Source organism: Ictalurus furcatus, chromosome 29, assembly GCF_023375685.1.
Source record: "Ictalurus furcatus strain D&B chromosome 29, Billie_1.0, whole genome shotgun sequence".
Lineage (NCBI taxonomy): Eukaryota > Metazoa > Chordata > Actinopteri > Siluriformes > Ictaluridae > Ictalurus > Ictalurus furcatus.
This window is the reverse complement of record NC_071283.1, coordinates 4,998,240-5,024,247: the sequence shown is the minus strand read 5'-3', so window position 1 is coordinate 5,024,247 and position 26,008 is coordinate 4,998,240. Positions and strand designations below refer to the sequence as shown.

The following is a 26,008-nucleotide window of genomic DNA, read 5'->3' as shown; positions in this document are numbered from 1 at the left end:
ACAGGCATTCAGGCTTTTTTCAAATTTGTATCATTACAGCCTTTTTGTATCTATATGCGTGAGCAAAATGAGTACTGTAAGAAACGTGAGTACTGATAATTATCTGTAATTTCAGGTCTGGCCCCTCTAATCTCTGTCTCGGTTAAAGATTGAAGTGTCACCCACATCAGTAGTCTAGTTCTATCTTTGCACATGGACAGACCCATAATGAGTAAGTCCGTGCACAATCAGGCATAAAGCAGGGCACTTCCATGTTTACTTGGAAAAACATGATTAATTGAAACAATAATCGGCCGTTTAATCAATCTTGAAAATAATCATTAGTTGCAACCCTAGACCTGGCCATCACACCCATATGTGGGCTTTCCCCAAACTGTTACCACAAAGCTGGAAGTACACAATTGTTTAGGATGTCTTTGTATGCTGTAGTATTATAATTTCTCTTCTGTGGAACTAAGGGGTCTAGAACAAACATGTTTCAGTATGCCAATGACCCTGTGCACAAAGTGAGGTCCATAAAGGCATGATTTTCCAAGGCTGGAGTGAAAGAATTCAAGTGGCCTGCACAAAGCCCTGACTGCTGACTCCATGCCAGGCCTTCATGCCCGATATTAGTGCGTGGCCTCACTAATGCTCATGTGGCTGAATAGGCAAATCCCCACAGCCATATTCCAAAATCTATTGGAAAGCTTTCCCAGAAGAGTGGAGAGTATTCTACAGCAAAAGGGGGACTAAATCTGGAATGAGATGTTATGGGGACATAGGGGTGTGAAGGTCAGTTGTCCAAATACTTTTGGTCATATAGTGTAAAAAAAAAAAGTGTTTCACATGTTTCATATAAAAATGTTAAAAATTCTGAAGTACTCCATTAATGCATGAAGTTGTCTGTGTGTGTGTGTGTGTGTGTGTGTGTGTGTGTGTGTGTGTGTGTGTGTGTGTGTGTGTGTGTGTGTGTACCTCTATTCTTGCTTGCAGTTTACTGCTGTGTCTGTTGCACTTGATCAGTCTCTCTTCTTGTATTTCCAGCTCTGCGTCTGCTTTCTTCAGTCTCTGTTGCAGCAGTGAATTCTGGAATTTACAGTTCTCTTGCTCTCTCTGCTGCCATTGGCTTATATGTTCATCGAGGCTTTGCTGTAAAGCTTTTCTCGCTGCTTCCTTCTCTTCCCTCCTTTCCTTCTCTATGACCTCCATTCTGTTCTTCCACTCCTCCTTCTCTATCCCCCACTGTTCTTCTAATCTTTCTTTTTCCTCCTCTAGTGTTTTGAGTGTACTTCTCATTGTGAGCAAACGTTCCTCCCATTCTTTCTCCACTTTCTTCCTTTCTTCTAAATCTCTCCTCTGTTCCTCACCTTCTTTCTTCCTCTCTTCTTCTTCTCTTCTCTTAGCATCCTCCTCCCTCTTTCTGTTCTCATCCCTTACTTGGCGTAAGTGCTGGCATTCTTCTTCTAGGCAATTTTTTTCCTCCTGAATTTGCTGCAGTAGTTTGGACTGGTTATCCCGTTCCATCTCGAGGCTGTGGTAGTTTCGGCGGAGATCTGCAGCCTCTCGGGTTAGCACAGCAACATGCTCAGCATGGTCTGCCTCAGCCCTCTGTTCCCGCTCCTCTACCTGAAAAACACACACCACTTAAATATTAAAATACTACATTCATTACTTGCCCTATGGCATACCACATAATTTGAATTCATGTGAGTTTGCAGATGTGTATGCATGTATGTGTTTGTTTTCAACCTCTTCTACTACAGCCTGGAGCTCTAAGAGACGGCTCCTAAGGGCAGATGTGGATTCCTCTCCCTCCTCATCCTGACTTGTGGATGGCTGAAAGTTGTCTGCTGTGTCTGTAGTAACATGTAGTAGCATTTGCAAAGTTGCTTCCTGCTCCTCATTCTTAGTGTTGAGAGAGTATATTACCTACAAACATACAGTAAAAAATTTTTTTTTTTTAAATTAATTGATAGTTGGTAAGTGGTGAAACTCATTTTGAAGGAAGACTATATACATATATCTATATACATAGAATATAGACTTTTGTATATATCTGCATAAATATGACTTAAAACATCACCAGATTTTCACATAAGTCATAAAAGTAGAAAAAGAGAACCAAATTAAACAAATAAGACAACAATATTATACTTGGTCATTTATTTATTGAGGAAAATGATCCAATATTAAATATCTCTGAGTGGCAAAAGTATTTGAACCTCTAGGATTAGCAGTTAATGTGTAAGTGAGATTAGATTCAGTTGTTTACAATCAATGGTATGACAATCAGGTGTGAGGGGCACCCCGTTTTATTTAAAGAACATGTTTGTGGAAGTGTATCATGGCACGAATAAATGAGATTTCTGAGGACCTCAGAAAAAGAGTTGTTGATGCTAATTGGGTTCTCTTTATCTACTTTTGGGACTTGTGTGAAAATCCGATGATGTTTTAGGTCATATTTATGCAGAAGTGTAGAAAATTCTAAAGGGTTCACAAACAAAGTACCACTGTGTGCTATGGCATTCACTGTGCTCTGGGTAATGGTGTGGCTTCCAGTGTGAGCAGCGCTTCTGTGTTTTCTTTTGATCACATTCCATGTGCATTTGATTTGATTTGTGTATCTATCCATCCTGTCATTGGTGTATTTCGCTAGTGTGTCTTGATTGTTCTCACTTGTTTTCAGTTCTTTGCCTGCTTATCTTGTCTATTTAATCCCTTCTGTTTCTAGGTTTAATCACAAGGTCTTATCATGCTTTATGTTTGTTTATGTTCTAAGCTATGATTCCTGCTCCTGGAAATTCATCGTTGCTTCCTGTTTTTGACCATACATTTACAGGTATGGATAAACTGGTTAGCTATCCAGTAGTCCACTGATATTCTGACATTCTCAAGGTCCTATCAGATTTCTGATCTGGCCAAATAGGGCTTTGCTGGAACTGTTGATTCGAACTATAATGTCAGTTTTCTCTAACTGTTCAGTGAATTATGCTATTAAAATCTTGCAACCTTCAATGAGCATGAGCCTCCAGAGCATTCCTTGCAGTGCACATTAAATGTTCTACAGTGTTACTTGAATTGTTACTGAATTATAGCCATACAATCCTTAGACCAACTGTTTATTGACTATGTGGTAAAACATTGGGGGTTCTCTTGTCTAACCAGAGGCTGACCCACTGCTTGATGGACATCATCACCTTAGCCTATAGATGGGCTGGATGCCCAGCTCCTACTGTGACATGCCACTTTACGATGAGTTTCCCTCCTAATTAACCTTATATAGAGCTCCTAGCACTTGGGACTTGTAGGACCGTACATGTTGTTCTGCAAATGCTGTTGAATCAGTCTATTACAACCTTGCAACCTTCAGTGAGTGTGAGCCTAGAGAGCATTCCTTGCAATGCACAGTAAATGCTCTACAGTGTTACATGAAATGTTACTGAATGACAGCCATCCAATCCTCAGACCAACTGTTTCTTGCCTAGTTGGTAAGACACTTAGGAGGAGGTTCCCTTTTCTAACCAGAGGCTGACCCACTGCCTAATGGAGGTCATCAGCTTGGCCTACAGTCCCCTCCAAAATTATTGGAACAGCAAGGTCAATTCTTTTGTTTTTGCTATGCACTGAAGACAATTGTGTTGGACATCAAAAGATGAATATGAGACAACAGGTCTCATCGTGACCTATTGTCATCTACATCTAGATGTGTTAAACAACTTAGAACATGGCACCTTTTGTTTGAACCCACCCATTTTTCAAGTGATCAAAAATATTGGAACATGTGACTGACCAGTGTTTCTTATTGCTCAGGTCTGTCCTGTTAGATTGTTTGTTTAAACAATTACTAATTGTCTACTCTTGGTTTGAGCTGTGGCTTTTGCCTGTGAAGACTGCATTTGTTGTTAAAAAGGATCAACCAACATGAAGAGAGCTGTTTATTGGAGAGCCATTGCACAAGCAGAGTCAAGCTTTTTATTTCCTCCTTCTCCATATTTCACCCAGCCCTGGAATATACATATTGCTCACCCTGGCTCGAGCACAGCATTTTAGACAGATCTTTGATGTCACAGAGTCCACTTTGAAAACCATAATCCATTACAATGACAGACTTTCATTGCTACTTGAAGTACAACTTTTCACATTCCAGGCACTGCAAAAATTCCATTGGTTATTCACAGCTAATCAGACTTCATGATATGCATCTGCAGTGAGAATGAAGACTTTCTCCAGAAAAATAAGGAAAAGTGCAATTATTTTTTTTACAACTGTGGATTCCCTAAGAACGTCTTAGATTGTGCCATGACCTGTGTTAACACTAGTGAGAGAACCAAGACACTGACCTCTACACATTCCACTGCTAGGACAGAGACAATTTCTTTGGTGCTCACTTATCAACCCACTAATAAAACAGTGATGGAAATTATCTTCAAAAGCTTAAAATTCCTCCAGGACAATCTTGAAGTAGCTTCCCTTAATAAGTAACCTCCACTCGTTTTCTATAGAAGGGATGAAAACATCAAAAAAACCTGCTTACTAGGAGAGAATTGACACAGCCACTAACATCGCAGGCCCTAATGGATCATTTTTATTGCCCATCACTCCTTGTGCATTAGTGCAGGAGTTGTTTATTGTCTTTCCTCTAAGAGATGTAATGAACTATATATTAAGAAACCAAGAAGAGACTGTCCAATTGTTTTGTCAAGCACATCCGTACCATCAGAATAAAGAATTTCTACTTTCCAGTGGCAAGACAATTCAACAGCAATTGACATAACATTAATAGCATGTCTGTGTACAATTCCAGATGTTGATATGAGAGCAATGAAGTGAGGAAACATAAGCATAAGGAGCTCATCTACAGTCTCAAAACTTTGGAACACCATGGAATAAATATCAACCGTCAGAGCATCTCCAAAACAGCAGGTATTATGGGGTGTTCCTGCCGTGGTTAATACTTACAGGCCTATTGAGGCCTGTCATGATTATTACTTTATTGACTTATCGTACGATATATTGACATGGCCTCGATCATTTTTGCTGACCTCGATATTGCCCATTGCCAATGTGTGTTTGTTCACAGAAGAATGAATGTCACCATGTCATGTTCGGCGAGTAGAGATGGATAAAAATGCAGTTTAAGCATTTTATTTGTGAGGCAGGCAGACAAATCCAAATTGTGAATCAAAATCATTAAAGAGAACACAGGCACAGGTCAGGCGATCAGCGAACAGCAAAAGCAGGGATAATCCGATATAAACAAATGAGAAAACGGAACTAGATCAATAACATCAAGGATAACAACATGAAACTAAAGGCTCAGCAAAGTCAGGTGGCAAAACACTGAACATGATTACGCACTGAACAGAGACAAGGGTTTAAATATACAAACTAATTAAAGACAACCTGAAAATAGGCCTGACACGTGAAGGAGACAACCAATGACAGGACGTGGGTGGAGATAAGACATGACTCAAAACAAAAACACATGCTGCACGTTGAGGGCTTCTGCACACCCGGCACGAGGGGCGGATTCCTGACACACCAACATTTCAGCCATTCACACTGCTTCTGTCCTCTCGTCTGCTCCAGGGCTATCAAATACAAATCCGAACTTCGGATATTCGTCGAATTTAAGATATATAAATGCACAATCAAATGCAAAAACTCTGCATATAAAGACTGCTACGTATCCTTCAACGTTCTCAGGGAGAAAACTTTCTCACACTTTAAAGAAGATTATTATTATTATTCATTACTGAGACATGTTTTTATAGAATAACTTGCTAGTGTTTTCCCTTCAAACAGTTACAGTATGTTTGAGTCAACAATGTTTTCTCACTTCCTTAAAACTTTTACACTTTCAACGTTTTTCCCCTCTCTGCTGAAAACCCCCCCAAAACAATAGAAACCATTACAGAAATTCTAATAGTTTCCACTACGAATACCATTACAAAGCATCAGTTAATCATTAAAACCATTACCATTATTTGTCCTTAATGGTATCCACTAGACATAACATGCCACCAATAGAAGGCAACAAATTACCCACAGGGACCATTACAGTTTCCATTAAAACCAATACAATTCCCATTATAACCATTACACATTCTATGAGGGTTTCTATATAGTTCCATCCATCCCTCTTCTATAAAGCTTATCCTTCCTTCAGGGTCACGGGGGAACCTGGAGCCTATCTCAGGGAGCATCGGGCACAAGGCAGGGTACACCCTGGACAGGGTGCCAATCCATCGCAGGGCACAATCACACACACTCACACACCCATTCATACACTACGGACACTTTGGACACGCCAATCAGCCTACCATGCATGTCTTTGGACTGGGGGAAGAAACTGGAGTACCCAGAGGAAACCCTCACAGCATGGGGAGAACACGCAAACTCCACACACACAGGGCCACGGTGGGAATCGACCCTGGAGGTGTGAGGAGAATGTGCTAACCACTAAGCCACAGTACGCGTTTCTATATAGTTTTTATTTATTTATTTATTATTGTTTACACACATATCATTGTCAATTCAACATTAAAATGTAACTGGCCTGAATTGCATTAGTCACTTTTCGTAATGATTAAAACAAAGAAGTTTATTTTTTACTTTATTTGATCATTTTATTCATTAATTCAAACATTTTTGATGAGTTAAAGAGCTTTTAGACCGCGTGCAGCAATGTCTGTATGGGGAACAGATATTGGTGCATCATAATGATCCCTTCCACATGGAGAAATGTCTATTTAGACGATAAAGCATGTATTTTACTTACATGTGAATCTCTGCATAAGCCCAGGAGAGAGAGATAGTTTGTATATATTGTAACCGTAGTTTTGACAGGTATAGGTCAAAGGTCAAAAAGATACACATTCTAACTCTCTATATCTAGATCAAAGGTCATGATCATAAAAATATGAATAGTTATGTTAAATCTGGATCACATCCATTCGTGACCATATATGCTGCTGCCATGTGTGTTTTTCCGCCCCACACGTTGCGCACACCTGGTACATCTTTTCACATAGAATATGAAACTCTCTGTGGTAGGACATAAAAATATATATAGTTTTGTTAAATCTGGTTCACATCCAAATCGTGACCATACCTGGTACGACCATTTGTTCCCCCCACCCCACCCCACCCCACCCCACCCCACACAGACACAAGTTGCATACTCATGTTTTTCTAACACTCTGTGGTAGGTCATCGACCATGTGTCCCCCCCCCACCCCACCCCCCCCCCCACCCCACCCCACCCCGACACAAGTTGCATACTCATGTTTTTCCTCTTCACATAGAATATGAAGCTCTCTGTGGTAGGTCATAAAAATATATATATAGTTATGTTAAATCTGGTTCACATCCATTCGTGACAGAAACGTTACCATACATTGTACGGCCATGTGTTTTCCACCCCACACACGTTGCACACATGTTCTTTCTAACACTCTGTGGTAGGTCATAAAAATATATATAGTTATGTTAAATCTGGATCACATCCATTCGTGACACAAACGTTACCATACCTGGTACGGCCATATGTATTCCAGACACCCCACACAAGTTGCACACACGTTCTTTCTTTTCACATAGAATATGAAACTCTCTGAGGTAGGTCATAAAAATATATATAGTTATGTTAAATCGGGTTCCCATCTATTCCTGACACAAACGTTACTAGTTATGTTAAATCGGGTTCCCATCCATTCCTGACACAAATGTTACTATACATGGTACGGCCATGTGTATTACACATCCAAACAAAAATATGACACACACAAACGCACTTTATTTTCACATTATTTAAAAGGAATTTAAGTGTTATGTACTAAATGACCATAATTATGAACACAAGTTGTTAAGTTGACAATCATTTTTAAAATTACGTTTCTCCATTTAGATTGTCTGCAGTAGAATGCAGTCTTTTAAACCAGGAAAAATGACTGCCTTTAAGTTTTATAACAATAGTAAGTAAAATCCAGTGTGATTTACATTACAAATCTCATACGTAACATCTCTGCAGGATTTATAGACGTTAAAGCACTGAATGAAATGAGCAATATAGACAAAAAAGAAACACTCTGTGTCTACTACTTTTATCTCTCTCATAGAACTATCCACAGTCCAAAGGCTGTGGAGCTAGAAGGCTACGTGTGCGAATGACAAAAGATTTTAAAAAATAAAATAAAAAATGTATCAATACATGAAATTGGATTACACAATGTAGTTGAGGTTTACATGAATAAGCAGAAATGTAATCATGCTTATCTTTCCTATAGCACAAATGAAAAGCCCTCTCTAGATGAGCAGATTTGTCAAATGAAACTTTTTCCTTCTTATCCACTGCTACGGTGAACTAAAGAGTAGATATTCAAATTACACTGCTAAATATGACTAGCATTAGCTACGTGTAGTAGTGCAAAATAGTCCATCAAATGTATTAGCAGGTGTAGCCAATACACGAGTCCACTATTGGTCATATCACTATTGAGAACATGCCCCAAATTCATTGCTTTAGTAGAATTTAATTGTAAGTGAAATGATACTCACATTGTAATGTCCTTAGTATTTGTTCAGTCTACAGGATCTCTAACACTCTGTTAAATGAATAAATGTAAATGTACTACGACGTAAATTTTGTTTTGAATCAATTAATGCAGAAATTACACACAATATTAAGTTGATGTAATTATCAACATTATTATGTCAACACAACTCATCAAAATAATGTGTACAACTTTAAATATTTAATTAATTCAATAAATTAGAATTTTTATCTTGCAACCACACATTAAATTTAGATTGTGGGGGTTTGTTTTGTATAGCTCCGCTGTTAGAAAATACATGATGGTTGAATGTGAACATAAATGAGCAGAATGTAAGCTTGTGAAATAAATTAAACTTTATTGATTGCACTTTTGAGAAAATGGCATGACTTTGAATAAAAATGTACTGAAATAAATACTCTAAAACATTGATATACCTGAAGAAATGTAAAAAAAAAAAGTTTTTACATACCTTCTAAATAGGAGGTAAACGTTTTAAAGACGGTGTTTTATAAGAAACGCGCGTATTACGTGCCTTCTAAACCTAACCCTTTAGGATGTAAAATGTTTAAAGTGCTGCTTAAAAGAATCGAGAGTTTTGTTTAAACTAGAAGACACATTTTCCGGGCGATGTCTTGTAGGTGTATACACACTGTCCTACACGTGTTTTCCCGGGGTGACAGTTCTGTAGATAGTGTAAATTTTACATTTATGAGCTCTGGTGACAGTGTCTGAAGTGTGTGTGTATGTGGGTGTGTGGGTGTGCGTGCGTGTGTGTGGGTGTGTTAGAGAGAGAGAGAGAGAGAGAGAGAGAGAGAGAGTCATGTGTTTCTTGGGGGTTTGCTGACCAGAATGCTTACAGTGTGTTTATGTTAATGAATTAAGGGACGAGTCGTGTGTTTCAGGGTTTAACGATCCCTACCAATGTGTACATTTGTGGTTTAAGTGAATCTTTGTTTCTGAAATTACTTCTGTGGTAATTATCAGTTTGTGTAACTAATCTATCAGAAAATACTAGACCTGGTGACTGAATGTGGTAGATGTATTAGAATTTTGGACATGTTATGCATGTGTAGCTCCCTATGTGTATGATCTATGTGTAATCCTTCTGTCAAGAAATGAGCAGACTGAGGTCTGTGAAATAATTGAACTATTTATTGGCTACGTTGTTGAGAAAAACACTGTGATGTGTAAAACATTTCTACAGTCCTTCAAGGCTGTATGATGTCGTTGTTCTCTTTTACTGAAAGAAAGGTCAAAACCATCGGTGTTATTCGTTGTGGAGACTGAAGTGACAATATGTCTGAAGAAAATGAAAATATGTATTACATATCCTACCTTCTAACCAGGTTAATTTAAGGGTGAAAAAAACCTTTTTTAAAGAAGGTGTTTTAAAAGAGTCGTGCATTTTGTTTAAACTATAAACAAGATTTCAGAAAATGGTACGCCAACGAGGATACTTACACAGAACTATCGCTAAATACATAAGCTTTTGTCTATGCTTTGACATCCCATGTCCCAGCAGTACATTTATGACCTCTGATGACCATGTGGGTGTGCGGGGGTGGGTGTGTGAGAGAGAGAGAGACACAGGTGTTCTTTTGGGGGTTTTGCTGACCAGAATTCTTACAAATGTGTTTGTTAACGAATTAAAGGGAATCGTGTGTCTCAGTGTTAAAATAATGGTTAAGACGTCGTAGTTAAAAAACAGAAGAAACTCTGCAACTATCTGTTACAATGTCTGCTCCGAGAAAGCCTAATATCCTTAGAAGATTGCTGTGTATTCACCAACAAGAGGACCTGTTGAAATGAGAGAGGACCTGACTTTTGCTCCAAATTTTTTTTTTTAAAAAACCAAGATGTTAGTTTGACAATTTATTAATGAAGGTATTGTAAATACGTTGTTGTTTAACCCTGAGCAGGGCGTCAACAACTCCAAAGATCGTGTCTTAAGTCCATGGGTTTAGTTAGGAGGTAGAAAAACATTTAAAGATGGTGTTTTAAAAGAGTCGTGCATTTTGTTTAAACTATAAACAAGATTTCAGAAAATGGTTCGCCAACGAGGATACTTACACAGAACTATCGCTAAATACATAAGCTTTTGTCTATGCTTTGACATCCCATGTCCCAGCAGTACAATTATGACCTCTGATGACCATGTGGGTGTGCGAGGGTGGGTGTGTGAGAGAGAGAGAGAGACACACAGCTGTTCTTTTGGGGTTTTGCTGACCAGAATTCTTACAAATGTGTTTGTTAACGAATTAAAGGGAGTCGTGTGTCAAAGTGTTAAAATAATGGTTAAGACGTTGTAGTTAAAACACAGAAGAAACTCTGCAACTATCTGTTACAGTGTCTGCTCCGAGAAATCCTAATACCCTTAGAAGATTGCTGTGTATTCAATAACAAGAGGACCTGTTGAAATGAGAGAGGACCTGACTTTTGCTCAAAAAAAAAACAAACAAAAAAAACCAAGAGGTTAGATTGACAAATTATTAATGAAGGTAATGTAAAGACGTTGTTGTTTAACCCTGAGCAGGGCGTCAACAACTCCAAAGGTAGTGTCTTAAGTCCGAGGGTTTAGTTAGGAGGTAGAAAAAACATTTAAAGATGGTGTTTTAAAAGAAACAAGTGTTTCATCCTTAATGGTAAAAAAGAAAAGTGTTTGTACTCCAATATGAAATAAAATGGTGGAGACACACCGAGTACATTTCTGTTCCACAGTCTATAAGGATCCCCAAACTTCATGTAGTGTGGAAAAATATATACACCCTCCGTGACTATGTTACTTAAGGTTTAAACATTTTTATTTTGTGATGGCAGCAAGACAAAACGGTTGTGCATTTGGTATCTGGTGATTTTAGAATTAGGCCCCAAATGTCAAATATGTTTTGTGTATGGCTTCATCAGGTAAAGATCACGATGGTATGGAAAGAGTATACAAGAGTAATTGGGGTGATCTAATGCTTAGGACTTGTACAGTACTTCAACTCGGGAACGTCCCACCATGGCGTTCAGAGAGACGTTATCTATGGTACACGTATATATAATATAGATCAGATCACCAGTCTGTCTTTACCCAGTCCTGATCTGGGGGTTCGGGGGAGGGGGGGATTACAGTTCAGGCATATTTCCAACAGAACAGAATATTAGACATTTAGTGTAAACTAGTGAAAAAAAAATAATAAAATCTCTGAAATATTTCAGTGAAAATAGTGGTCCATATTTAATGCATTATATTAGAAATGACAGTACAGTCTTTGTTGATCAGTTACCAACTCATACTTTATAATAATTTGTTTAGGAGCATCTGAATCTGGCAAATAACTTCTATTGCATTTAGGCATACAATAAAAGTTAATAAAAAAATTAGGAAGAAATGACTTGTGCACTACTGCTGCGGATATTAAGTCAAACCATTTTGTTCAAACTTCAGCATGACCCATAGAGAAGCAGAAACTTATGGCACCTTATGAATACCATGTGAAGGATTAAGTTGACTCGTCCCTTACAGTTACAAAGACATGACCTTGTGCAGGATCACCTTCGCACCAGCATCGATCCCCTCTTCTCCCATTTCAACGTATAAGAAAAGGCAAAAAGTAATATAAGATGTATAAGAATATATTTATAAAATATAACACATTATGAGGAAGAAATATAAAATATTATTTAACAAGGTCTGCCGTTCAGCCCTCTTAACTGTAAGAGCATCATCAGTATTGTACAGCAGTTGGGGAACAGTAGTTAGCTTTCAGATGTCAGATATAAAACAACTTTTTGAGTCACAGTGCCAAACTACTGGTATTATATTCGGATCCTTCTTTTTCAGCATGAAGGACTGGCATTTATTTAATAGACAGATGGTACAGCCATATACTTGGTCAGAGAATTTAGGAATTTCTTTGAGAAAGGTTCATTGTTTTTGTTCTTTTATCATAGCTTCAGTTTGTATACTTACTTTGGTTAGTGACTTAAACTGTTTTATTAGGTACTGACAGATTTCATTAACAGGGAACGATGATAAGTGAAGATTAAGCTGGTATGCGTGTACAAAATAAAACTGTCTATATGTATATTTGTCTGCTATGTATCTGTTTAAACACTGTTGTAATGGCGATATAAAGAGAGAGAGATACCCATTTACTAATTCATAGAACCCCTTTCCACCTTTTCAAGTTCGTTATACATTTTTCTTTTCAAGCATCGTGTTCAGACATTGCAAATCATCAGTCTGAAGGTTAAGGGTTACTTAGATTTTTGCTTCTTCAGCATCAAAAAAAAGTCTAAACATTAATCTTATTATTAAACTCAGAAACACTATAACTGTCTGGTTGTGATCATAATAAAAGGCAACGTGAAAGGTGACTTAATTCCCAATGAGATTTCTCTATGTTCTCTATGACCTTTCTACAGTATATGCCATTAAGTCCTAGTTTCCAGCCATCATTACAGCACGGGAGAGGAAATCTCGTTTATCAGATGTGTGATGTACGTCTAGACAATCTGATAACAAACTACACACACAACATTTATGTTGAGAAAATTCAGCTCGATCTTTGTTCCCAAATAACATTGGATCAGATCCATAGTTTACAGCATCTGTCCCACACGTATTTAATCTGTATTACGAGTACTGAACAAGTTAGAGGAGGAGAAAATGTAGATTTACTGTTCATTGGAACTTTATTGTTTATTTAGATCTGTCTTGATTCATTTTCATATTCAAATTTTAAAAAAATACATAACGTAACATAACATAACGTATGAATGTAGGAACATGGATTTTCACCATGCGACTCTTTTCAGAAAATGGTCTTTCTCTGTTTCTTATGCACACAGAACCTACTTTTCTTTTCATAAAATCATACACCAATTTACTATTCCTGTATAGGGTTTGAGTAAATATAGATAAACTCATTAATGTACTGTAGCTCTCAGAGTTACTACACTACCCCACTTGGTAATTCAGACCATAACCTCATCTTGTTAACAGTTCTTTCCTGCAGTTCAGTCTGTCCACAAGGAATAGGTACACTCAGTAACGATAGGGTTAGGCAATACATGTGCATCACTTTGTTTCAAAGGTGGTGGAGATAAAGACACGTTGTGGAAAGTAGTAATACAGATATCAGAAGGAATGACCTGTTTGAGCTGAGTGAATGAAAATCAGTAAACTAAAACACTTTATTAGTGGTTAATTAACACACCCTATTGCATCCTATAAGAGATTAATCACATTCATAGACAACAAACGCAATTCTACAACATGGATCTACAAAAAATTACATGAACACACAACTATGTTACTATATTTAATAATTAATTATTAATTAATTTAACTATGTTAAATAGATATGATATTTAATAGATATTAGACTTTTTATGATGTAATAATAAAATGTATTTTTTTAAAATTTGAATATGAAAATGAATCAAGACAGATCTAAATAAACAATAAAGTTCCAATGAACAGTAAATCTACATTTTCTCCTCCTCTAACTTGTTCAGTACTCGTAATACAGATTAAATACGTGTGGGACAGATGCTGTAAACTATGGATCTGATCCAATGTTATTTGGGAACAAAGATCGAGCTGAATTTTCTCAACATAAATGTTGTGTGTGTAGTTTGTTATCAGATTGTCTAGACGTACATCACACATCTGATAAACGAGATTTCCTCTCCCGTGCTGTAATGATGGCTGGAAACTAGGACTTAATGGCATATACTGTAGAAAGGTCATAGAGAACATAGAGAAATCTCATTGGGAATTAAGTCACCTTTCACGTTGCCTTTTATTATGATCACAACCAGACAGTTATAGTGTTTCTGAGTTTAATAATAAGATTAATGTTTAGACTTTTTTTTGATGCTGAAGAAGCAAAAATCTAAGTAACCCTTAACCTTCAGACTGATGATTTGCAATGTCTGAACACGATGCTTGAAAAGAAAAATGTATAACGAACTTGAAAAGGTGGAAAGGGGTTCTATGAATTAGTAAATGGGTATCTCTCTCTCTTTATATCGCCATTACAACAGTGTTTAAACAGATACATAGCAGACAAATATACATATAGACAGTTTTATTTTGTACACGCATACCAGCTTAATCTTCACTTATCATCGTTCCCTGTTAATGAAATCTGTCAGTACCTAATAAAACAGTTTAAGTCACTAACCAAAGTAAGTATACAAACTGAAGCTATGATAAAAGAACAAAAACAATGAACCTTTCTCAAAGAAATTCCTAAATTCTCTGACCAAGTATATGGCTGTACCATCTGTCTATTAAATAAATGCCAGTCCTTCATGCTGAAAAAGAAGGATCCGAATATAATACCAGTAGTTTGGCACTGTGACTCAAAAAGTTGTTTTATATCTGACATCTGAAAGCTAACTACTGTTCCCCAACTGCTGTACAATACTGATGATGCTCTTACAGTTAAGAGGGCTGAACGGCAGACCTTGTTAAATAATATTTTATATTTCTTCCTCATAATGTGTTATATTTTATAAATATATTCTTATACATCTTATATTACTTTTTGCCTTTTCTTATACGTTGAAATGGGAGAAGAGGGGATCGATGCTGGTGCGAAGGTGATCCTGCACAAGGTCATGTCTTTGTAACTGTAAGGGACGAGTCAACTTAATCCTTCACATGGTATTCATAAGGTGCCATAAGTTTCTGCTTCTCTATGGGTCATGCTGAAGTTTGAACAAAATGGTTTGACTTAATATCCGCAGCAGTAGTGCACAAGTCATTTCTTCCTAATTTTTTTATTAACTTTTATTGTATGCCTAAATGCAATAGAAGTTATTTGCCAGATTCAGATGCTCCTAAACAAATTATTATAAAGTATGAGTTGGTAACTGATCAACAAAGACTGTACTGTCATTTCTAATATAATGCATTAAATATGGACCACTATTTTCACTGAAATATTTCAGAGATTTTATTATTTTTTTTTCACTAGTTTACACTAAATGTCTAATATTCTGTTCTGTTGGAAATATGCCTGAACTGTAATCCCCCCCTCCCCCGAACCCCCAGATCAGGACTGGGTAAAGACAGACTGGTGATCTGATCTATATTATATATACGTGTACCATAGATAACGTCTCTCTGAACGCCATGGTGGGACGTTCCCGAGTTGAAGTACTGTACAAGTCCTAAGCATTAGATCACCCCAATTACTCTTGTATACTCTTTCCATACCATCGTGATCTTTACCTGATGAAGCCATACACAAAACATATTTGACATTTGGGGCCTAATTCTAAAATCACCAGATACCAAATGCACAACCGTTTTGTCTTGCTGCCATCACAAAATAAAAATGTTTAAACCTTAAGTAACATAGTCACGGAGGGTGTATATATTTTTCCACACTACATGAAGTTTGGGGATCCTTATAGACTGTGGAACAGAAATGTACTCGGTGTGTCTCCACCATTTTATTTCATATTGGAGTACAAACACTTTTCTTTTTTACCATTAAGGATGAAACACTTGTTTCTTTTAAAACACCATCTTTAAATGTTTTTTCTACCTCCTAACTAAACCCTCGGACTTAAGACACTACCTTTGGAGTTGTTGACGCCCTGCTCAGGGTTAAACAACAACGTCTTTACATTACCTTCATTAATAATTTGTCAATCTAACCTCTTGGTTTTTTTTGTTTGTTTTTTTTTTGAGCAAAAGTCAGGTCCTCTCTCATTTCAACAGGTCCTCTTGTTATTGAATACACAGCAATCTTCTAAGGGTATTAGGATTTCTCGGAGCAGACACTGTAACAGATAGTTGCAGAGTTTCTTCTGTGTTTTAACTACAACGTCTTAACCATTATTTTAACACTTTGACACACGACTCCCTTTAATTCGTTAACAAACACATTTGTAAGAATTCTGGTCAGCAAAACCCCAAAAGAACAGCTGTGTGTCTCTCTCTCTCTCTCACACACCCACCCTCGCACACCCACATGGTCATCAGAGGTCATAATTGTACTGCTGGGACATGGGATGTCAAAGCATAGACAAAAGCTTATGTATTTAGCGATAGTTCTGTGTAAGTATCCTCGTTGGCGAACCATTTTCTGAAATCTTGTTTATAGTTTAAACAAAATGCACGACTCTTTTAAAACACCATCTTTAAATGTTTTTCTACCTCCTAACTAAACCCATGGACTTAAGACACGATCTTTGGAGTTGTTGACGCCCTGCTCAGGGTTAAACAACAACGTATTTACAATACCTTCATTAATAAATTGTCAAACTAACATCTTGGTTTTTTAAAAAAAAAAATTTGGAGCAAAAGTCAGGTCCTCTCTCATTTCAACAGGTCCTCTTGTTGGTGAATACACAGCAATCTTCTAAGGATATTAGGCTTTCTCGGAGCAGACATTGTAACAGATAGTTGCAGAGTTTCTTCTGTTTTTTAACTACGACGTCTTAACCATTATTTTAACACTGAGACACACGATTCCCTTTAATTCGTTAACAAACACATTTGTAAGAATTCTGGTCAGCAAAACCCCCAAAAGAACACCTGTGTCTCTCTCTCTCTCACACACCCACCCCCGCACACCCACATGGTCATCAGAGGTCATAAATGTACTGCTGGGACATGGGATGTCAAAGCATAGACAAAAGCTTATGTATTTAGCGATAGTTCTGTGTAAGTATCCTCGTTGGCGTACCATTTTCTGAAATCTTGTTTATAGTTTAAACAAAATGCACGACTCTTTTAAAACACCTTCTTTAAAAAAGGTTTTTTTCACCCTTAAATTAACCTGGTTAGAAGGTAGGATATGTAATACATATTTTCATTTTCTTCAGACATATTGTCACTTCAGTCTCCACAACGAATAACACCGATGGTTTTGACCTTTCTTTCAGTAAAAGAGAACAACGACATCATACAGCCTTGAAGGACTGTAGAAATGTTTTACACATCACAGTGTTTTTCTCAACAACGTAGCCAATAAATAGTTCAATTATTTCACAGACCTCAGTCTGCTCATTTCTTGACAGAAGGATTACACATAGATCATACACATAGGGAGCTACACATGCATAACATGTCCAAAATTCTAATACATCTACCACATTCAGTCACCAGGTCTAGTATTTTCTGATAGATTAGTTACACAAACTGATAATTACCACAGAAGTAATTTCAGAAACAAAGATTCACTTAAACCACAAATGTACACATTGGTAGGGATCGTTAAACCCTGAAACACACGACTCGTCCCTTAATTCATTAACATAAACACACTGTAAGCATTCTGGTCAGCAAACCCCCAAGAAACACATGACTCTCTCTCTCTCTCTCTCTCTCTCTCTCTCTCTAACACACCCACACACACGCACGCACACCCACACACCCACATACACACACACTTCAGACACTGTCACCAGAGCTCATAAATGTAAAATTTACACTATCTACAGAACTGTCACCCCGGGAAAACACGTGTAGGACAGTGTGTATACACCTACAAGACATCGCCCGGAAAATGTGTCTTCTAGTTTAAACAAAACTCTCGATTCTTTTAAGCAGCACTTTAAACATTTTACATCCTAAAGGGTTAGGTTTAGAAGGCACGTAATACGCGCGTTTCTTATAAAACACCGTCTTTAAAACGTTTACCTCCTATTTAGAAGGTATGTAAAAACTTTTTTTTTTACATTTCTTCAGGTATATCAATGTTTTAGAGTATTTATTTCAGTACATTTTTATTCAAAGTCATGCCATTTTCTCAAAAGTGCAATCAATAAAGTTTAATTTATTTCACAAGCTTACATTCTGCTCATTTATGTTCACATTCAACCATCATGTATTTTCTAACAGCGGAGCTATACAAAACAAACCCCCACAATCTAAATTTAATGTGTGGTTGCAAGATAAAAATTCTAATTTATTGAATTAATTAAATATTTAAAGTTGTACACATTATTTTGATGAGTTGTGTTGACATAATAATGTTGATAATTACATCAACTTAATATTGTGTGTAATTTCTGCATTAATTGATTCAAAACAAAATTTACGTCGTAGTACATTTACATTTATTCATTTAACAGAGTGTTAGAGATCCTGTAGACTGAACAAATACTAAGGACATTACAATGTGAGTATCATTTCACTTACAATTAAATTCTACTAAAGCAATGAATTTGGGGCATGTTCTCAATAGTGATATGACCAATAGTGGACTCGTGTATTGGCTACACCTGCTAATACATTTGATGGACTATTTTGCACTACTACACGTAGCTAATGCTAGTCATATTTAGCAGTGTAATTTGAATATCTACTCTTTAGTTCACCGTAGCAGTGGATAAGAAGGAAAAAGTTTCATTTGACAAATCTGCTCATCTAGAGAGGGCTTTTCATTTGTGCTATAGGAAAGATAAGCATGATTACATTTCTGCTTATTCATGTAAACCTCAACTACATTGTGTAATCCAATTTCATGTATTGATACATTTTTTATTTTATTTTTTAAAATCTTTTGTCATTCGCACACGTAGCCTTCTAGCTCCACAGCCTTTGGACTGTGGATAGTTCTATGAGAGAGATAAAAGTAGTAGACACAGAGTGTTTCTTTTTTGTCTATATTGCTCATTTCATTCAGTGCTTTAACGTCTATAAATCCTGCAGAGATGTTACGTATGAGATTTGTAATGTAAATCACACTGGATTTTACTTACTATTGTTATAAAACTTAAAGGCAGTCATTTTTCCTGGTTTAAAAGACTGCATTCTACTGCAGACAATCTAAATGGAGAAACGTAATTTTAAAAATGATTGTCAACTTAACAACTTGTGTTCATAATTATGGTCATTTAGTACATAACACTTAAATTCCTTTTAAATAATGTGAAAATAAAGTGCGTTTGTGTGTGTCATATTTTTGTTTGGATGTGTAATACACATGGCCGTACCATGTATAGTAACATTTGTGTCAGGAATGGATGGGAACCCGATTTAACATAACTAGTAACGTTTGTGTCAGGAATAGATGGGAACCCGATTTAACATAACTATATATATTTTTATGACCTACCTCAGAGAGTTTCATATTCTATGTGAAAAGAAAGAACGTGTGTGCAACTTGTGTGGGGTGTCTGGAATACATATGGCCGTACCAGGTATGGTAACGTTTGTGTCACGAATGGATGTGATCCAGATTTAACATAACTATATATATTTTTATGACCTACCACAGAGTGTTAGAAAGAACATGTGTGCAACGTGTGTGGGGTGGAAAACACATGGCCGTACAATGTATGGTAACGTTTCTGTCACGAATGGATGTGAACCAGATTTAACATAACTATATATATATTTTTATGACCTACCACAGAGAGCTTCATATTCTATGTGAAGAGGAAAAACATGAGTATGCAACTTGTGTCGGGGTGGGGTGGGGTGGGGGGGGGGGGTGGGGTGGGGGGGGGACACATGGTCGATGACCTACCACAGAGTGTTAGAAAAACATGAGTATGCAACTTGTGTCTGTGTGGGGTGGGGTGGGGTGGGGTGGGGTGGGGGGAACAAATGGTCGTACCAGGTATGGTCACGATTTGGATGTGAACCAGATTTAACAAAACTATATATATTTTTATGTCCTACCACAGAGAGTTTCATATTCTATGTGAAAAGATGTACCAGGTGTGCGCAACGTGTGGGGCGGAAAAACACACATGGCAGCAGCATATATGGTCACGAATGGATGTGATCCAGATTTAACATAACTATTCATATTTTTATGATCATGACCTTTGATCTAGATATAGAGAGTTAGAATGTGTATCTTTTTGACCTTTGACCTATACCTGTCAAAACTACGGTTACAATATATACAAACTATCTCTCTCTCCCAGGTCATATATTACACCTAATTAATTCACAATCAAAGTGTTTTAAATGCAAAGATGAATAGATTAGATAGATTACTGACCAGCGGCGCCAATGATAGACACAGTGCCAATGATATACACAGTGGCAATGATATACAAAGTGCCAATGATATACACAGTGGCAATGATATACAAAGTGCCAATGATATACACAGTGGCAATGATATACAAAGTGCCAATGATATACACAGTGACAATGATATGCACAGTGGCAATGATATACATAGTGCCAATGATATACACAGTGCCAATGATATACACAGCAGCAATGATATACACAGTGCAACTGATATACACAGTGGCAATGATATACACAGTGGCAATGATATACAAAGTGCCAATGATATACACAGTGACAATGATATACAAAGTGCCAATGATATACACAGTGCCAATGATATGCACAGTGGCAATGATATACATAGTGCCAATGATATACACAGTGCAACTGATATACAAAGTGTCAATGATATACACAGTGCCACTGATATACACAGTGCCACTGATATACACAGTGGCACGATTCAGCACCGTGTTTTTGACTCTTACTGCCTTTGTCCTACCTTTGTAAGCTGCGCTATTTTCTTGCACATTCTGGTGTGCATTTGATAATCATAAAGCTCGTCTTCTACGCTGGAGAAGTCTGCAGCGGTCCCGTTACATGCATCCAGAGGCAGGCTCATCTTCCCCGAGCTAGACGTCATAACCCTGGAGCCAAGTCTTCATTTAGAAACTGCTGACAGATCACAAATCCGGCGATTGTTGTTGCGCTCCTTGATTCACTTCTAGGCATTTTAATGATCGTGTCATTTAGCCTGAGAAAACGTTCATGCGACTGTACTGAACGATATTCTATGACAAGTTGTCCGCTGGTTGACCCGATACCCCGTGAAATCAAAGTCTAATTCTATTGGCTACACGTTCACAGACATTTCTTCTCCCCCGTGATGCCCCGCCCCGCCGCACCGCACCGCACCGCACCCCGCTGTACAGAACACGCAGCAGCGGCACGCGCGCCTGGCCACGCGCCTGGATTCCTGGATTCACAAGGCGGGGACGGAGCCTTTGTGGAAAGCCAAAACTGTGAATCGTATGAGACACGTGATCACGTCTATACATTTTGGTACATTGTAAAATTACTTAACTAGTTATTATTCTTGGCGTATTTACACTTCACTTGAGTATTATTGAAATGGAATAACTGTAATTGCATTAAACAATTAAATAAATAATTGTAATTACTTTCCGGGGGGTTGGGGGCGGGGGAATACATTTTGTACTCCTAAAATTTGTATTTTCATTCAAAGTAGTCAATACAAGTCAGAAAGGTCTCTATTTCTGTTATACAGCAGATAACTGTATGCTTTATATCAGTTCAGTGGATTCAGTCTAGCATCCAATCAAGTTCATCAATGCAGGAAAAAAAAAAAACATTCATGAATCATTCATCTGCTGTGAAGTCTTCATGTTATACAGTTTGGTTAAGCTATAGTTATCTGAGTGTGTTTGAAAATGTAGAAGCCACTGGATGGTGCCAAACTTGAAGATAAGCATGCCTGGTCTTACCTCAGTAAAAAGCTTCAATATGCTGGAGTAAGCAAAGGCCCACCTAAAACACGTGATGTGATGTGATGTGATTTGATGTCAGGTCATGTCACTTCAGGTCACATCACATCATATATATATAGGGAGCATGGGTGTAACTACGCATTCTTTGGGGGGGTCATGGCCCCCACAATGTTGAGGAAATATCAATCTGTCTCCCCCCCCCAATATACAGTACAAAATATTTTCTATATGTCCCCCTCTAATGATCCCTGCCAACGGATCTGTCTTTTTCTTCATCTATTCTATTTATTTATGTCTATTCCTTTTTAATATATTTCCGTTTGTTAAGGAAAATAGGTGTGTGCCCCCCCTCCTCCAATTGTACACTTGGTCCCCCCCAATATCCATACCATGGTTACGCCCTTGATAAGGAGGACTTTTGCCTCTGGAGAAGGTATGAGCTCCATCTAATTTGAAAAACCATAAGTAAGGTAAGGTTAGGTTTACTACCATAGCATTAACTGGTTGTATTTAACTAAATTGGCCTATTTTTTATTTTATTTTTTGCCAGGTTAGACTAGCATTGATTCCAGTAACGATCATAAATCGCCTATGCCAAATTGTAGCTAATAGTAAATATTGGTTGTTTGCATGATATTTTACTTCTGATTAATTCATTATCAAACTACTGTGCATTAATCATGCGTAACACCAGCAAACATACAGAGACTGAATGATGTTTCTGGTAAAACAGCATGACTGCTTTAAAACAAAATCTTCTAATAGTTTTAGATAAGTAATACAAGTTGCACTAAAACAATGACATTAACTTAATTCCATCAGAAAAGGAGTACAATTAATTGGCACCCTGTCCAGGGTGTACTTGTGCCCGATGCTCCCTGGGATAGGCTCCAGGTTTCCCCATGACCCTGAAAAGGATAAGCGGTATAGAAGATGGATGGATGGATGGAAGGAGTACAATTAAATGTAACCTTTATTTATTTATTTATGTATTTATTAAACTTTCATCTGAGTATATTTTTGGCTGGATTCTACCACTTTTACCTGTGTAAGATTTCGACACGTTGTCTAAAATTTCACTTAACACTGCATTCAACTTGCCATGGAAGTGGGAAGTCAGAGCTTGGAATGAGAACATTATTGACTGTGTATTCAAGCTACAAAGTAGAGGAAAAGTCTTTTGTTAGCAACAAGCTAGCCAGATAACTGTGATGAGTGGTGTATATTTTCCTCCTCAAAACAGCGAACTGTATAGTCAATGTTATATATTCAACAAGCGAATGTGTCTGTGTATTGATTTATCTAAAAATGAATAGTTGTATATACGTACAGAAGAACTCATTTAAAGGTAAGAATGGATACGTTGTTTACTGCTGATGCTATGTTCAGCCATATTAATCGCATGTTACCTACTGAACTTGGAAGGAACTCAGAATTGAGAAGACCACGAGCTCACGAGTTGGAATTCCAAGTTGAGGGCTTTTTCTTTGACTATTCTTGGTCAGAGGTCAGGAATAATGGGTTGCAAACTTTAGTCAAATGCAGTATAAGTATAATTTCTCAGTACGTTTTGCTCCCCTGTTTGCGGTTAATTACTAAAAGAACAGGGTGTATTTCCAGACACTAATGACCCTTTTCTCCCTCCACTTGATAGCTTTACATTACAATGGCAACTGCAATACAAGCTGCCCATTCCCCTCTCATGCGCACTCACATAGACACGCACACACTTTTGTCTTACTATCCTTTGGAGGACTTTCCATTGACATAATTATTAATGCAGCTAATTAATGCTATAGTTACTCCTGAGTCTAACCCTAATCTCAGCACCGAAAATAAATCCCTTCGACTCTTTCAGTATTTTTTAATAAAAGCTGCAGTTTAAAACAACAACAACAACAACAACAACAACAAAATGCACATGCGCACACACAAAGTCTTATAATAAATGAGTAAATAAAAGTCATTTCATATTGTGTTACAGTAGTGTAGATTAATTGCGGGACCAAGCACATCAATATAATTAGGAGATTATTTATATCATGTACATTTATATACTATATTTGTTTTTCTTCATCAGTGGTTTGTTCCAGTGACCTGAATTAAACACTGCCTGACTGAGCTCCAAAACAAAACACGAGTGTGTTTTAGTGTAGTAAGAAAAGAATTACAGTCCCCGCCGAAACTATTGGAACGGCAAGGCCAATTCCTTTGTTTGCATGTTGTGTATAAAAAATACATGAAATAAAAACAAGGGAGACCAAGTATGATTAATATGTAAGTTTATTGAGGTTTTACAGACCAAGTATGAATAGCATGTAATTTTATTGAGAATTCACAGGACTGGTGGGATTGTACACCAAAGACACACTGTACACCAAAGACACACTGTACACCAAAGACATTTGGATTTGAACTCTAAAGATGGATATGCGTTGAGAGTTTAGGATTTTAGCTTTTATTTCCTGGTATTTACATCTAGTTGTGCTAAACAACATAAAACATAGACCTTTTGTATCAGACCATACAATTTTAAGGTGAACAAAAGTATAGGAACGAATAAGGCTTGAAGTAAATTTAATTAAGTAACACACAATATTTGGTTACATATACCTCGCTTGCAATAAGTGCATCAAGTCTGCGACTCATTAATATCACCATTTTTTTGGTTTCTTCTTTTGTGATGCTTTTCCAGGCTTTTACCGCAGCCGCTTTCAGTTGTTATTTGTTTCAGAGGGTTTTCTCCTGTCAGTCTCCTCTTCAGGAGGTGAAATACATGTTCAATTGAGTTAAGGTCTGGTGATTGACTTGGCCAGTCTAAAGCCTTCCACTTTCCCCCCTGATAAAGTCACTTGTTGAGTTGGCAGTGTGTTTTGAGTCATTGTCTTGCTGCATGATAAAGTTCGTCCTGATTAATTTGGATACATTTCTCTGTAAATTGGCAGACAAAAGGTTCCAGTAAACTTCTGAATTGATTCTGCTGCTACCATCATGAGTTACATCATCAATAAAGATTAGTGAACCTGTTACAGAAGCAGTCATGCAAGCCCAAGCCATGACACTACCTCCACAATGTTTCACAGATGAGCTTGTATGTTTTGGATCATGAGCAGATCCTTTCTTTCTTTACACCTTGGCCGTTCCATCACTTTGGTAGAAGTTAAGATTGGCTCATCTCTGTGTTTCATTGCAAATTCCAATCTGACTTTCTGATTCTTACTGTTGATGAGTGGTTTTCGTCTTGTAGTATGGCCTCTATATTGGATATTATTTTGAATTTGGCTTGCCAGAACTGAACAAATCAGTTGTTGAAATGCAGAAAAGAACTATGAAATAACAAATAAAATAAAAAAGAATATAGAAAAGAAAATGTGCCAATAAGAAAATGTATGGAATACCTTATGTTTGTTTGGTTGTCCAATTTTAAAGTGCCATTTGCTTGTTGTAACTCTACCAATTAAACTTCATTTTTAAAATCTGAATCTAATACACATATTTAACAGTGTGTATCAGTAACTTCTAAGGTAGCTGAGAATGGAACAGGTGGAGTAGACACTGCTGCAGTGGGTTGCGTCTTTGACATTTCCAATGCTGACCGTCTGGGCTTCTCTGAGGTGGAGTTGGTACAGATGGTTGTAGATGGATGTCTGGAAGCTGGCCAGTCAATTGATGATCTGATGCCTGAGCAGAAGTGAACACTGCTTTATGACCCAACCATAATCCCAAATTGACTCCTCCTGCCTTCAGCAACACTCTTTTCCTCCAAACCAGTAATGTTAACCACATCAAGGAGCTCACTCTGCCCATGTTAGTGGCATTAAAGTTAGACGAGTATCTCAGGTAACCTTATTTCATTTTTTTTTTTTTTTGTAAAGTTTCTAATCGGAAGATGGTTGCATTTTTCTCAGTCCTGTTACCAAAACTCATGAGTCATTTAAAAAGCATATTTAAAAGCATGTCAACTATTTCTT

At 37.3% G+C, this 26,008-nt stretch overlaps 1 protein-coding gene across 3 annotated transcripts in view; it reads right to left on the bottom strand.

Moving 5' to 3' along the window:
- Positions 1-21,351, bottom strand: part of fam184b (family with sequence similarity 184 member B) — a 72,742-nt gene extending 51,391 nt beyond the window's left edge. For all 3 annotated transcript variants that reach the window (XM_053619076.1, XM_053619077.1, XM_053619078.1), the window contains exons 1-3: positions 21,032-21,351; positions 1,732-1,911; positions 958-1,608 (exon numbers count right to left, since the gene is read on the bottom strand). In XM_053619076.1, coding sequence (XP_053475051.1) covers positions 958-1,608; positions 1,732-1,911; positions 21,032-21,172 — 972 coding nt within the window. In that variant the 5' untranslated portion in view covers positions 21,173-21,351. The remainder of the gene's footprint in view (positions 1-957; positions 1,609-1,731; positions 1,912-21,031) is intronic.
- Positions 21,352-26,008: the final 4,657 nt, after the last annotated feature.